The sequence below is a fragment of the Abramis brama genome (genome assembly GCF_963993115.1).
Source record: "Abramis brama genome assembly, chromosome: 13".
In the NCBI taxonomy this organism is placed as follows: domain Eukaryota; kingdom Metazoa; phylum Chordata; class Actinopteri; order Cypriniformes; family Leuciscidae; genus Abramis; species Abramis brama.
In genome coordinates this window covers 40,327,105-40,343,403 of record NC_139975.1, presented here as the reverse complement: position 1 = coordinate 40,343,403, position 16,299 = coordinate 40,327,105, and the positions used below count along the sequence as shown (strand labels likewise).

Below are 16,299 nucleotides of genomic sequence, written 5' to 3'. Positions count from 1 at the left end.
CATGATAATCGTAACCGAACCGTGAAACCAGTGTAGGTTCACAGCCCTAATGGTGAGTAGACAGCATACAGGGTAACTGTTTGCCTTGTAAGATTTGAAATAATAAATAACAAAATCCATAATTAAAACTTATCGCGGTGTGGTTAATGGGGAAAAATACATCCTAGAGAAACTGTAGTAGACATAACACGTTGCACTGACCACTGATATCTGCACCTATCTGTAATCAACACAAACTGCATGATATCTTAAACTGTATTATGAATGAATTTTATAGGATAATGAATCAGATCAAACTAAATTATACCTTAAGCATAATAAACTTCACCACAGTCAACAGAAACACAAAACCATAAATAAACATAGAACAGTTGTTTGTAAGGACAACTGCGGTAGTAATGACGTCATCTTAGCACCCGTCATTACACCAACTCTTCAATAAGAATATTACGTTACTCACAACATTTAACATAATGAATAACACTCACTTGGAAAAGAAGTGTACGATGGTGTGTTCTTATCTGTTAATAAAATAATAACAATTATACACACATTAATACATACACAAATTCTATCCCAGAGTATTCTTCTCTCTCTGTCCCTTACCTGCAAACACCTCGACTTCACACAGTGTGAGAAATTCATTGCGTCCAGGTACCAAAATGTTGACATATCGCCCCTTAATAGGCTTAAACGCAAATGTTTTTGTGTCTCCAAGTGGGATGGACTCAACAGTTGCAGCCCTGTCAAAACACACAGTAACAGAGAAATAGAGAGGGGCGTATCAAAACGCCAAGGATCATTTATTCAAAGTAATTTTATCTTATTTACTAATTTGTGTAAGAATTAAGAGAGAGATACAATACTTACAGCTCATTATTGTTGCCATTATTTTGCAAGTTGTTGCCGATACGGATCTGAATTCCATCTATCCTCTCTTCACAACAATCTCCACGATTAGTGATGCTAACCCTGGTTATCTCGTAGACTTCCAGCAAGTCAACTCTCCACCAGGGGTCCCTGTCGTCATTAGTATGACTGCATGACCTACGATTGTAATTTGGATTCCTGTTGCCATCGACAGCATTTTGAGCTCCTAATTCTTCATAGGTGGAAGACTGGACAGCTTTGGCTCCAAGAGCAAGATTCCCTGTTTAACATAAAATAATATACAATAACATTTTTACTTGAATGCTTATGCAAATGAATGCTTAGCAAATTAATGCTTAGCTATGTAATACAACTGATTGTTACAGAGCTCTCTGAAATATTTGATTCTGATTGGTCAGTCGTGACGTTCCGAGGTCTGATATTTGCACAAAATGACCGTCATCAACTTTAACAAACAGCTCATCAGGGGTCCGTTCTTCGTACGTCGCTCAATACATCCGAGATCAAATGACACATCCAATATGATATCATCGTGCTAATCATGATCTGGCTAATTAGGTTCTTCGAACACACCTGCCGGTGATGATTAGTATCGCTGGATTGAGTTATCTGAGATAAATGCGCGTTCATGCGCTGGTTTAAAAAGGGATATGTATCGATAGTAGAAACATTGAATGGCAAACGTGGTGGTCGTGCACCCCCACGTTAAAGCTCACCTTAGGTTAAATGTGAAGGGCATCCCCGGGTTTAGCTCTTCCTTAACACAGCCAGGGACCAGTAACAGCAACACCTTAATTACTGGTAAATTAGATTTAAATTCTCTTACTAAACTGTAAAATTATTTGTTGCTGCATTAAATTAAGTAGGCCTATAATCCAAATGGTTGTTACAGTCATTTCAACTGTTAAATCTTGATGACTTGTGAAAGTGAAAACTAATAAAAAATATTTCGTTATGAGTTATTGATCAAATTTTTTCCCAGTGTAGTTCATTGTAATGACATTGTGTTTTCCTCTTTTGTGCAGTTTTACATAATGCACCAACAATTTTACCTGTTTCCAAGAAAGTGGTGGCTGAAACGTGCAGTAAGTGGACTTTTTCTACCTTTACATCAAAAGGGAAGAAAGTGCAACACTTTGTAATAGCCATTTGTTTCCCAGGGCTCTCAAGTCTCACGCATTGGGCGTGAGACACACGCAATTCAACCAGTTCACACGCTCACACGCCACACCGTGTATTTCTCACGCTGAAAAGGCAATGCCAACCAAGTTGTCCTGCGAGCTTTATATATAACGTTGTATACGAGGCGCAGGCACACAAAGTGAAGTTTCTCGGCCAGATTGCCTTCGTTACAAGGCAACACAGATGCGCGAACACACGGAAGTTGACGGAACATTCTCGGCCACCGTACGTTCGTTACTAGGTAACCAATAACATCGCGCGAACACACGTCGTGATGATGGAGAAGGTAAGTTGGAAGAAAGCTTGTCTAACATTTTTAGGCTAGAACATTTAATATATAGCCCATCGTATACATTATTATTGATGCAGTCAAAAACTCTACAACTACTCTGCAACCAGGCCAGAAGCTTTGGCTCAGTTTGGCTAGCTTACGTTTTCTTAAACTAAGGGAATGTTAGTGGGTATGGGAAGGAATGAAGATGTATTTCTTCATTTTATTTTAAATACATTTAAATTTGTTTATTTTATTTTAAATGATATATTATACTGTATTAATAGTCTTTCTAGTTACATTAAGGCTACATGTATTAAAGCAGAGTGCTCTGGGTAATATTTTATATCCTGTCAAAACATACATTAATCATTGCCATTGCATTTGTATTTTTCAAACACAAAACACATTTCATAAGCTGGAGTGTGTACTCTTGTGTACACACACACACACCTTAATAATACTCTAATATGTCATTTGTTCACAATGTCCCATGCACCACACAATAAATAATTATACCATTTTGACTAGACACATTCAAAATGCAAAAAGATTTGTTTTTCCAAACTGTTTGGAGCAATTTGTTATATTTTTGTATAACTTATTTGTAATTTTGAAATATGACATTAAAGAGTATATTTGATGTGATGAATTGCTCTGTCATTTATCAGATTTACCAATTGTTATAATTTCAATTTGGGCTGGTTAATTATGAACAATGGGTAAAATTGGGGGGTGGGGACATATGGGGGCGGGGCTCCATTAGGGCTCCTCTCCTATTTGTATTTATTTTTGATCTCCATTAGCTGTAACAAGTACAGCTATAACTCCCCTAACCGCATGTGATCTCACTCCAAGCTTTTGGTAAAACTTGAGAGCCCTGGTTTCCATTGCACAGGACAGTGAAGAAACCCTGTCAGATTACTGCCCTTTTGGAGGAAGTACTTGTAAGTGCATAAATAACTTTACTTAATTTATAGTTGTGTACATATTATTTCTGACTGCAAAATGAGTTGCAGGAGGAAAGGCCTACAGAAAAGCCTACTGCACAAAGTGATACAGATGTGGGCAGTGTAGCCTAATTTTCCTTTTTATTTGTTGTATGAGGCATGTGTTGACAGTTCTTCAACAGAAAATTGAGTATTTTGATCTGAAAACAATCCACCAAAATGATGGGGAGAAATAGAACTTGACAACTTAAAGAAAAAAAAACTGACACTATATGGAGTTTCTTCAAAAGGAACTTCAGAGTAAGTGCTAATACATTATTTCACACAGAGTACTATTGCTGACCTTGCATAACAACATCTATTGCAGGCAAAAGATGACTATCACTGGCTTTTCTTTACAAAGAATAATTGAAATAAAACAATAAATATGTGACAATATATTTGCTAATATATCATAATGTATGTAATTTTCAAGTCCAGGATGAGCTTCGAAGAACCAAACAATCCAAGATCATGCCAAATCGCCAACAATCAAATCCAGCTAAGTGAGTTAGCGACATAAGAAGAACAGACCCCAGGTTTTGATGCCGGCCTTTCTTTGATGTTTCTAGTAGGCTACCACACTGTGGACCTGCTCTCTCTCGTTTCATACAAACACAACTGGTGCCAGTTGCTTCTCTGTTAACCCTCTGGGGACCAGGGTGTGTTTGGGCCCCTTGGGATGTTTTGACATGCCTTGACATTTGTGCTTTTTTCAGTTATTTATAAACATGTTCATGGCAAAGGTGTAAATTCACTCTATATAGCACAAACGGGGCTACCATAATATGTAAGTAACATGTATGTACATGTTTGTATTTTTAAGAGAATAATGTTTATGCGTGGTTATTGAAAAAAATAAAAATGAAAGTTGCTGAAATAAGACCACAAAACACATACTAAATATATGTCCACAAGACTTTTGACTAATGGATGTTGTCGCTTCGAGTTCTGGCTTCAAAATTATGTGAAAATAGTCTTGCTTTATCGTTCACATAAAACAATACATTGATTTAAATTGGGTAAGACAGGTTTTGCTTGGAAAGCCAATTCGTGAACGAGGAGTGGTTTACACCTGAGAATACAATGTCCCACCCACTCTGCATAATGAGCCATTCATTCAGGTGTGACACTGACTGAGCCACAATGCAAGGACAAAAGATATATTTAGAAGAAGACTTATATTGATCATTTAAGATTTTGCTTACATCTATCTTGTAAATATGTTTTGCTATTTTATTAAAAAGGTCACAATTACAACAATAATTACAATTTCAACAATATTTCAAGTGTACTCTTTCTTTGTAAAAAAAAAAAAAAGATTATAGGCCTACATTTTATCATATGTATTCATTAGTTTGAATATAGCCAACATTGGAACATCTAACATCTTAGTTGATGACTTTATTTTTGACAAAAATAGTATATATATATATATATATATATATATATATATATATATATATATATATATATATATATATATATTTGATGTGGCAGTATATTCTACAGTAAAAACTGTACCCAAATCTAGTCAACAAAATGTTGTCTTTCATATTTCGCCTGACTATAACGTTGTTTTTATGAAATATTAGGGCATATAAATGTTAATTTGCAGTTTAATATGTTGCTTATACAGACATTTTATTTCAACATATTTCAGTCGATTTTTACTCATCTCAGTATAGCCAAGCATTTTAGTTGATTAAAGCGGTTTATTCTTTCACACACAGGCACGCTATTCATATGTAGGTCAAACAGGCAAACATTCTGTTTCAAACAGGCAAACATTCATTCGCAGTATTCAAACGCAAATTCTGAGAACCTGAAGGGTACATATCTTTACAAATATGTACCCTTCATTCATCTACAGAAACGCGATTCATCTTTTTGCGGTTTACATAGGCCTACACTAACGTTATTCCATAACGTTATTCTACAATAACACTTGAGAAAAGATAACTTAGCCTACCTCACTCCTCAGCGGGATCTATTGCTCACTGTTTGTTATGTAGGCTATATTATGCATCACTCGCGGCGCGCTGTGTTTACAGCTGATGGGCGTTTCACAGGACTGAATGGTTCTCAGAATTTGCGTTTGAATAGCGCACGCTCTCCGGGGTGTGGTCACATTACATTTGAATGAGCTCTAATGAGCTCAACTGGAATCGCTCTCTTTTAATACAGATTTCACAAGCTGGGAATATTTGTTTTTTATAAAAATTACTTCATTTAAAAGATGCGATCTCAAGCTTGATGCCCGTGGGTATGTTTGATGTTTGACTGAATTTTCGCGGAGTTACAGATCATTTTCGAACGCGTTTCAAATTGGAGTTCACGGAGAGAGAGAGTGCAGAACTCGCATCATGTTAATTTTTCTTTATTTGGCAAAAAGCAAAACACTTTATTTTTATTGTGAGTACACAGAAAAAAAAATAGAAACTGAACAGGATCGATTGATGTATAACACAAAAATGAAAGATCAAAATTAACAGAGCATTATGAACTTAATTTACATTGCTAAAAAAAAAAACGAGCAAAACCCGCGGGCGCGTTTTTGGTCCCCAGAGGGTTAAAATTATTGATTTCTATTGAAGTGTTTGTAGTATTAAGAGTACTGTAGTGTTTGTCTTGCCAGAATGATTGTTTTTGTACACTGTGATGGATTCTAACTTAATAAACAGGTAAGTATTTAAAACAGTTTAATCTCAAATTAATATGTACATATAATTATTATTTATTTGGTGTACATGACTGTACATTATCCCTCAAATGTTTGTCTTGTTTGAACTAAGATAGCTAGGAATTTTTTTTTCTTAAAGGAAGCTTTGCGTTTATTACAAGTGAGCTAATAGAATATTTTCAAATCAAATCAATATTTCATGCCCAAAATGATTTATTTGTTGCTAGTAGCCATGTAATAAGCTGGGGTCCTGATCACCCTGTCAGGGTTTATTCTGTGATAACTGTCTTGATGTTCATTATCTATTATTGGTTGCTAAATGTTAAGTAAGAATATTATATGTGTTACTGACAACATTCAATGTAATGAAGAACACTCACTTGGACAAGGGCACGATGGTGTGTTCTTATCTGTTAATAAAATAACAGTTATACACACATTAATAAGTACATAAACAAATTATATCACAGAACCTTCTTCTCTCTCTTTCCCTTACCTGCAAACACCTCGACCTCACACAGTGTGAGAAATTCATTGCGCCCAGGTACCAAAATGTTGACATATCGCCCGCTTATAGGCTTAAACACAAATGTTTTTGTGACTCCAAGTGGGATGGACCCAACAGTTGCAGCCCTGTCAAAACACACAGTAACAGAGAAATAGAGAGGGGTGAATTAAAACAGCAAGAAGCAAATTAAACGTACTTTATCAAAATGCCAAGGAGCATATTAGGTATACTTCCTTCAAAGGCAAGTTTGTATTAAAAGGATTTATTCAAAGTAAATCCAATCTTATTTACTCATTTGTGAATTGAATTAAGAGAGAGACAATACTTACAGCTTATTATTGTTGCCATTATTTTCCAGGCTGTTGCCGATACGGATCTGAGTACCATTTATCCTCTTTTTACAACAATCTCCACGATTAGTGATGCTAACCCTGGTTATCTCGTAGACTTCCAGCAAGTCAACTCTCCACCAGGGGTCCCTGTCCCCATTAGTATGACTGCATGACCTACGATTGTAATTTGAATTCTTGTTGCCATCGACAGCATTTTGAGCTCCTAAATTATCGTATATGGAAGACTGGACAGCTTTGCCTCCAAGAGCAAGATTTCCTGTTTAACATAAAATATAATAATAAACAATTACTTTTGTTTTTTTACTTTAATGTGCTAAAGTATAATTCCAATATAATGGGCAAAATAATTCTAAGATATGTAATACAAATGATTATTACAAAGCTCTCTGGAGTACTTGATTCTGATTGGTCATTTCAAGGTCTGATATTTCCAGATAATGACCGTCATCAACAGCGTCCTGGGGCCAATACCATGAAGCCGGTTTAGATGGCTAGCCAGGTAGGTTTCAGTTTAGTTTGCGCCAACCCTGGATTTTAGGCACCATGAAAGTGGTTTGGCTTTTAGCAGTGTTCATCACCATAGTAACTCGCGCTCCACAGCGATTGCAAACCGAACTTTGACCAATCAGCTGTGAGCAAAGTGACACATGTCTGATGTAATAGTCACTCCACCTGTTTCTACTCCAAATTAAAGGTCACTACATAGCAAATGATTTTTAAAGACAAAACCATCTGGCTTTTAGTAATACTTATTTAGAATAATAAATTTGTATGATTTAGATATTATGTCATTGTTATACCCTTAATCGATCACACATGTACAATTTTAGAATTATTATTATGCACAGTTTAAATGAATAAAACACTTCAGAATCAATAGATGAAGCTATAAAATGACTACATGTGAGCTTAAATGTTCAAATCACTCTATACCTTTATCAAATGTATAAACTAACTTCACAACTTTTACTAGCACTGATATACAGTAGCGAGATCTTTTCTTTTAGTTGTCCTTTCATAGACAGCTATTTTTCCTTGCTGTGTATATTTGTTTAAATTCTTAATATTTTAATACTTTTATTTAATAAGTGAATTGCGCTGCTTCTCTCGCGAGAAATGAATCGCAGTTTAACTCTTTCTCAGCATGTGATTGGCTGTTCGCTACTGATGTCACTCCTAAACTCCTAAACTCAGGATCAAAGCCTGAGTTGACAGAAAGTTGATGATCAGTATCATGGTACAAACAAAGCCTGGTTGAATTGGTTTGGTTTTGTCAACAACTCGGTTACGGATGTAACCCTTGTTTCCTGAGTAGGGAACGGAGATGTTACGTCGAATGACGACGAAATGGGGTTCGCTTAAAAGCCTATCATCTTCGAACAGTAATAAAACGAGCCAATGGCAAGCAAATGCCATGGGTCTGCTGAATTTGCATAGCGTAACTCCGCCCCACCTCATGGGTATAAAGGAATCCATTCAGATATGTTTCTTCGCTGAAGGAGCCAAGACTGAACTCAGGCTGTTCCAGCAGTACAGCGGACATGGCAGGGAGACGTAACGTCTCCGTTCCCTACTCAGGGAATGAGGATTACATCCGTAACCGAGACGTTCCCTTTCGTTGTCACTTCGAGTTACGTTGAATGATGCCGAAATGGGGTTCCCAGTCCAATCACGCCACCTCGGCTGTCTTCCAGTGCCCTGCGTAAGTCTGAGCTAACCCTGTCATGAGACTAGCACGGACGAAGGACTCCTACTTAACACAGGAATACCAAGGTTCACAGGGAAGCATATCTCAATGGAAATATGCAATCAGTGCCTGCCCGAAGGGGGGGGACTTACAAAATACACATATGACCCAGAGGGGGGTGCATACGGAGAACACTGGGGTGTCCAGCCCGCAGGGTGGAATATTTCAACGCCAGGGGTGGCAGAGTGGCTTGCCAAGGGAAAGACACATGCTCAGAGAGGCTTACAGTGGAAATACACATGTGGGGGTCACCCAGAGGGAGAACCATGCACATGGCGGTACCTAGCCAATCGTGAAAGCTGCCGGAGGCATAACTCTGGCGTTGACGTCAACAGCGCTGGAGGAACTCAGGGCTTGTGAGGCTCACCTGAGGAGAATATCGCACGTATCCAGTCTGTGGAGTGGAATGGTGAGCAAGCGAAGACACCTGAGCGGGTCCTAGTACTGGCTGGTTGAAGCGAGTACACGGGAGGATACTGGCTCTACTCGGAGATTGTAGAATCTGGCGAATGTGTTCGACCATGCGCTAAAGCCCAAGAGGAGGCCGCACTCCGGGTGGAGTGGGCCATCACTCCAAGGGGGCACAGTCGACCCTGCTGCTGGTAAGCCAAAGCAATGGCGTCCACTATCCAGTGAGACAACCTTTGCTTGGAGAGAGCCTTTCCCTTCAGTCTCCCACCATAACAGACAATAAGCTGGTCTAAGGTCCTGAAACACTGCGTTCTGTCTACGTAAGCACAGAGGGCGCGTACTGGACAGAGCAATGCTAAGGCTGGGTCTGCCTCCTCCAGGGGTAGCACTTGCAGATTCACCACCTGGTCCCGGAAGGGAGTGGTGGGAACCTTGGGCACATATCCAGGCCAGGGTCTCAGGATCACGTGAGAATCGGCCGGCCCGAATTCCAGGCATGCTTCATCTACAGAAAATGCGTGCAGGTCCCCTACCCTCTTGATGGAGGCCAATGCAAACAGGAGCACTGTCTTAATTGACAGGAACTTAAGCTCCACTGATTGCAGAGGTTTAAAGGGAACACTCTGCAGGGCAGTTAGAGCCACTGAGAGGTCCCAAGGGGGAACGAGAGGAGGGCGAGGAGGATTTAGTCTCCTCGCTCCTCTCAGGAACCTGATGACCAGGTCGTTCTTTCCCACGGACTTACCATCGACTGCGTCTTGATGTGCGGCGATAGCAGCAACATATAATTTCAGGGTGGAGGGAGACAGCCTTTGCTCCAACCCATCTTGCAGGAAGGAAAGCACGACACTGATCGGGCATTTTCTGGGGGCTTCTCGGTGAGAAGAGCACCAGGAGATGAAGAGGTTCCACTTCAACGCATATACATGTCTTGTGGACATGATGGTAGCCACCACCGCTGGTGCTAGTGTACTCAAACCTACCTCATCCTGCCTAGGAGCCACACGTGGAGGGTGCCAAAGGGTGCCCCGTCCCTGAGAAAGGTGGTCCTTCCTCAGAGGAATTGGCCAGGGAGGTGTTGCCGCGAGGAGTACAAGTTCGGAGAATTAGGTCCGGGTGGGCCAGTGCGGCGCGACCAATATGACCTGCTCCTCGTCCTCCCTGATCTTGCACATGGTCTGTGCAAGAAGGTTCACTTGGGGAAACGCATACTTACGGAGGCCCCACGGCCAGCTGTGCGCCAGAGCATCCGTGCCGAGCGTGCCCTCGGCCAGGGAGTAAAACTGGGCACAGTGGGACGAGTCGTGGGAGGCAAACAGGTCTACCTGAGCGTCCCCGAATTGATCCCAAATCAGCTGAACCGACCGGGGATGGAGTCTCCATTCTCCAAGAAGAGGCTGAAGCCGTGAGAGCTCGTTGGCTGCACAGTTCAGGTCTCCCGGGATAAAAATGGCTCGAAGCGACCTCATATGCTTCTGACTCCATAGGAGGAGGTGGCGAGCGAGTTGCGACATACGGCGGGAGCATAGACCACCTTGTCGGTCGATGTACGCTACTGTCGTGGTATTGTCTGATCGGACTAGTACGTGCTGGTTCTTGAGCAGCGCATGGAAGCGGTGCAGAGCGAGATGTACTGCCAGCAACTCGAGGCAATTGACATGCCATAGCTGGTCGGGTCCTGTCCAGGAGCCCGCGGCAGTATGTCCATTGCACATGGCGCCACCAGCCCGTGAAGGAGGCATCTGTTGAGACAACAACATGCCTGGAAACTCGTTCTAAGGGCACTTCGGCCCGTAGAAAGCTGAGGTTCGTCCACGGGGTGAAGGTCTGACGGCAGGTCGGAGTAACTGGTACTCGGAGCGTGCCTTGATGCCATGCCCACCTCGGAACTTGATCGCGAAGCCAGTGCTGAAGTTGTCTCATATGAAGCAATCCGAGCGGCATTGCCAGAGCCGCAGATGCCATATGCCCCAGGAGCCTCTGAAAAAGTTTCAGTGGAACCGCACTCTTGCCCTCGAACTGTCTCAGTCAAGTCAGCAGTGACTGTGCTCGATCGTAAGCTGCGCACATGGTGACTGAGTCAATTTCCATACCGAGAAAAGAGATCCTCTGCACAGGGCAAAGTTTGCTCTTCTCCCAGTTGACCCAAAGGCCCAAACGAGCTAGGTGCCAGAGCACTAGGTCCCTGTGTTTGCAAACCTGGTCTCGAGACAACGAAACTCGAAGTGACAACGAAAGGGAACTAATCCTGCAACCCTGAGTTTGTTCAACTACCATCATGGTACAAGCCTCTGCTCTCTCTCGTTTCATACAAACACAACTGGTGCCAGTTGCGTCTCTGTTATAGTTATGGATTGTGTTGAAGTTTTTTTTATTATTATCCCTTGTGCATCAATTTAAAAAAGTTACTCATAGGTCCAAAGAGGACAAAAATGTCCATGTCAAAAAACTGTCATAAAAAGTTGAAGCTTGGGAGCACAGACTTAACTTTGGTATCATTTTAAAGAATTTAATTTATTTTATAAGTGAATCCAAAAAAAAGTTATATAGGTTTAAGTTTATGAAAATTATTTATGAATATTATTTTATATAAAATATATATTTTATGAAACAAGTTGAACTCTAAAACGGCTAGAAAATCTAAGCCATAAATCTAAATAAGTTGTGTTCCAAATTTGAGGTTGATATCTCAAAAAAATGAGCTTTCAGTAAGATTTTGTTTGGGCTCAGTACCAAACTTTCCCCATTGGATGCCAGCAAAACTCCACTGGTGAACACAGTGATTGGCTTTGTTATTTGCAGTTGAGTTTTTCTCTCTCAATACTACAAACACACACATGCACACATACACATTTTTTTTTATAACACACATACCAACCACACTCTGACATCCAGGGCCGGCCCGTGCACTTCTGACGCTCTAGGCGAAAAACAATTGTGCCGCCCCCTGGTCCGAATACCATTTTTTGAGCTTCGAAGCTTCAGTAGTAATGAACATCGAATATTCGAAGCTTCGGGGAGAGGGTGCTGAACATATTCTTCTCTCTAATAAAGGCAGGAATCTCTATGTGTCTGTATGTCTGTTTGCATTTTGATTATTTTGAGAACCGTTCATCCAATCGACTTCACAAGGGAGTGCAGTGTGGCATTTGGTGCAATATAGATAGACACGCGAGATTCGACACATTTATGTACAATTTATAAACTTTTAGTAAACTACAGAACAGCGCGAGCGGGAAGCGGCGCACCTCACGCGGGCAGGGCTTATGCTCCGAGAACGGACACTGCACTAGTGATATTAAACGCACACACACAAGTCTGTTAACTTAAGCAATACTTTTAAGGTAGTCTAATATTTTTCTGACCAACAAATTACTGACACAGTAAAGGGTAGATTTAAATAAAGAAAAACAAAATTTAAATAAAGAAAAACAAAATTTAAATAAAGAAAAACTAAATTTAAATAGAAAAAAACTAAATTTAAATAAAGAAAAACGAAATTCAAATAAAGAAAAAAACAAAATTCAAATAAAGAAAAAAACAAAATTTAAATAAAGAAAAAACGAAATTTAAATAAAGAAAAACTAAATTAAGTTAAATTAAAAACGAGATTAATAAGATTGATAATAACGGGTAAAAAGGCTAATACATTTTGTTTCTATTATTATATTTTCCACAATGTCAAAGCAACGCAGCTTAACCCAAAATACAGGCTCAAACATGCATTTCTGTCCACACAAACTCCGCTGCTCTGCGCTCTAGCCAGAGAATACTCCCATTGCAGGAACACTTTAGTAGGCCAAGAGGAAGCAAATATATTAGGTTGGGTTCCTTCAACTGTCCATCCTATTAAAATGGCTATAGGCTATATAAGATAATTGTAAAAATATATATATTTTTATTGTATTGTAGAGTATTGTAGTGTTGAACATAGGAATTCAAGTGCGAATGAGAACTGTTTCGAGGGGGTGCAAAAAAAAAAGAAAAAGAAATTCCGGTAATGTTAGCTGTGCTAGCGGTCTCTTGGTTCTGTGGTGGACTTGAAGGCGTGTCATCCTTGCAAATACTCCCTGGATCAAAATGGACAAAAATGTCCAAGTCAAAAAACTCTCATAAAAATGTTATGCTTGGGAGCAAATACTTAAGTTTGGTCTCATTTTAAAGAAGACCCTTGGCAGATTGTTGTTGAAGTGAAAAAAGTGAAAAAGTGCAACCAAAAAAATGCTATAGAAGTTTAAGTTTATGAAAAATATTTATGAACATTATAATCAATATTTTATATAAAATATAAATAAGTATTTTGTGTAACTAATGCAAAAAAAAATTTTCAAATTAAATGGGGGTGAAATAGTAAAATTACAATAAAAATAGACACCTGTGCCAAAATTCATGCAGTTAACATAAAAAACAAAAAACAAAAAAAAACTTACACATAGGTCCAAAAGGGACAAAAATGTCCAAGTCAAAAAACTCTTCTGAAAATGTTATGCTTGGGAGCAAATACTTAAGTTTGGTCTCATTTTAAAGAAGACCCTTGGCAGATTGTTGTTGAAGTCAAAACATTGAAAAAAAGTGCAACCAAAAAAATGTTATAGAAGTTTAAGTTTATGAAAAATATTTATGAACATTATAATCAATATTTTATATAAAATATATATTTTATGAAACATTTGGAACTATAAAACCGATATAAATTCAAAGCCATAAATCTAAACAGATTGTGTTCTGAATTTGAGGATGATATCTCAAAAAATGAGCTTTCAGTAAGATTTAGTTTGGGCGCAGTACTACTTTCCCCATTGGATGCCAGCAAAACTTCACTGGTGAACACAGTGATTGAATTTTTGAGTTTTTCTCTCTCAAATATTACAAGCACACTTTTTATTTTATTACACATATACAAACCACACTTAGACATCCATACCAACAAACCCACAAAATTATCGTTGCATAATTTATCCAATTGGCTCTATAATATGCCGAAGCAGAAAACAGGAATAAAGTGAGTATTTGCTTTATAGGCCTAACCTGAAAAAATGGCACCATCTGATAAAAAATTGTAAAAATGTCAATTTTGAAGCCTTGCCAACAGAATGAAAGCCTCTTAAAAAAGATTGCATCATTTTATAGTTAAACGGCACAGGGATTAAAAAATGCAGTTTTAATGGGTTTCAATGGGGTTCAATTTGTCCAAAAGGTCCTGAGAGGAAGTATTTTGTGTAACTAGTGCAAAATAGATTTTTTAAAGGAAATGGTGATGAAATAGTAAAATTCCAATAAAAATACACACCCGTGCCAAATTTTATGCAGTTAGCATTAACACAGGCAAAGTGATCAAAAAAACAAAACTGAAAAGGACAAAAATGTCCTTAAGGATGCACAAGGGTTAAGAGTACTGTAGTGTTCGTCTTGTTGCCAGAATTATTGTCTTTGTACACTGTGATGGATTCTAAGATAATAAGCAGGTAAATATTTCAAACGGTTTAATCTCAAATCAATATGTTCATATAATTATTTATTTATTTATTTTTTATTATTATTTATATAGCACACATAATACAACAGGCGTTGCCCAAGGTGCTTCACAAACAGTAGAATAAAACACTTAATTAAAAATTACATACAAACAAGCAATGGAATATAAACATAAGACAGGAGACAGCTACATACTGTATCACTTTCACACAAAAGGACAAGCCACTTCAGACTGACCCCCATGCTACATCTAATAAGTAGGTTTTTAACAACGACTTAAACACAGCCAACGACTTTGCTGATCTGACAGAGTGCGGGAGGGAGAAAACGCTCTGTCACCTTTACGTTTAAAATTTGTTCTTACAGTCACTAGGAGATTTAAATTTTCCGATCTCAATGACCTGGACGGAATGTATACAGACAACAACTCAGAAAGGTATGGTGTTGCCAAATTATGTAGTGCTTTAAAAACCAGAACAATGATCTTGTAACGCACTCTATACTCGACTGGCAGCCAATTTAAGGATCTCAATAAAGGTGTAACATGATCCGTTCTCTTCGCTGACTTAATCAATCCGGCTGCAGCATTTTGTATGTTTTGCAAGCGTGCCAGAGCTTTTTTTAAAAATCCCAGCATACAGTGAATTACAATAATCCATTCTAGAGAAAACAGCCGCAGAAATAGCTCTCTCAAAATCTGTTGGAGATAAAAATGGTTTGTTTTTTATTTTTTTGTTTTTATTTATTTATTTGGTGTACATGACTGTACATTATCCCTCAAATGTTTGTGTTTGAATTAGGATTGTTAGGAATCTTTTTTTCTTAATGGAAGCTTTGCGTTTATTACAAGTGAGCTAATAGAATATTTCAAATCAAATCAATATTTTGTTCCCAAAATTATTTATTTGTTGCTAGTAGCCATATAATAAGCTGGGGTCCTGATCACCCTGTCAGGGTTTATTCTGTGATAACTGTCTTGATGTTCATTATCTATTATTGGTTGCCAAATGTTAAGTAAGAATATTATGAGTTACTGACAATATTCAATGTAATGAAGAACACTCACTTGTAACACAAGGACACGATGGTGTGTTGCATTCTGTTAATAAAATAACAGTTATACACACATTGATAAGTACTATTGATAAATTTTATCACAGAGTCTTCATAAATAAATAAATCACAAGCTTTCAAATATCATATTCCAGCCTATAATTTAAAAAAATTAATCTGACTGATATGTAATGATACAGAATGGTTACAGATTTTTAAATCCAGGCATTTTTACTGGTATTATTCCAAATGTACCTTTGAAATCAGCGATGCACAGCCCAGTAAAAAGTGTTAGAAACAAAATCACACGTATGGCCATCCTGATATAAGACATAACTGTCATGAACTGCTCCAAGATGCAAAGGCTGAGGATCCAAACGCAGAAGTTTAATAATAGGTCATCTAAAAACATAATCCAAACAGGCAAAAGGTAAAAAGCACAGGGTAACAGGGCAAACAAGGACAGAGTCCAATGCACAGGCAAACAGAGAAAATCCATACAACAGGCAAAGAATCAGAAATCAGGACACAGGACACCAGGATGATGCTCAGAATTGCAGAGTGACATTTACAAGAGTTCTCAAGGAATACCTAGGTTAACCCTCTGGGGTCTAAGGGGTTTTTGGGGTCCTTGAGATGTTCTGACATGCCCTGACATTTGTGCTTTTTTCAGTTGCTTATAAACATATTAATGGCAAAGGTGTAATTACACTCTATTTAGCACAAACAGGGCTAC

The 16,299-nt window shown here is 38.6% G+C and overlaps 1 protein-coding gene across 4 annotated transcripts in view; it reads right to left on the bottom strand.

The window, feature by feature from the left end:
• LOC311094646 (uncharacterized protein) overlaps positions 1-16,008 on the bottom strand; it is a 33,316-nt gene extending 17,308 nt beyond the window's left edge. For all 4 annotated transcript variants that reach the window (XM_084132743.1, XM_084132740.1, XM_084132742.1 and 1 more), the window contains exons 1-8: positions 15,819-16,008; positions 15,577-15,609; positions 6,854-7,133; positions 6,513-6,649; positions 6,397-6,426; positions 871-1,150; positions 607-743; positions 489-521 (exon numbers count right to left, since the gene is read on the bottom strand). In XM_084132743.1, coding sequence (XP_083988869.1) covers positions 489-521; positions 607-743; positions 871-1,150; positions 6,397-6,426; positions 6,513-6,649; positions 6,854-7,133; positions 15,577-15,609; positions 15,819-15,975 — 1,087 coding nt within the window. In that variant the 5' untranslated portion in view covers positions 15,976-16,008. The remainder of the gene's footprint in view (positions 1-488; positions 522-606; positions 744-870; positions 1,151-6,396; positions 6,427-6,512; positions 6,650-6,853; positions 7,134-15,576; positions 15,610-15,818) is intronic.
• Positions 16,009-16,299: the final 291 nt, after the last annotated feature.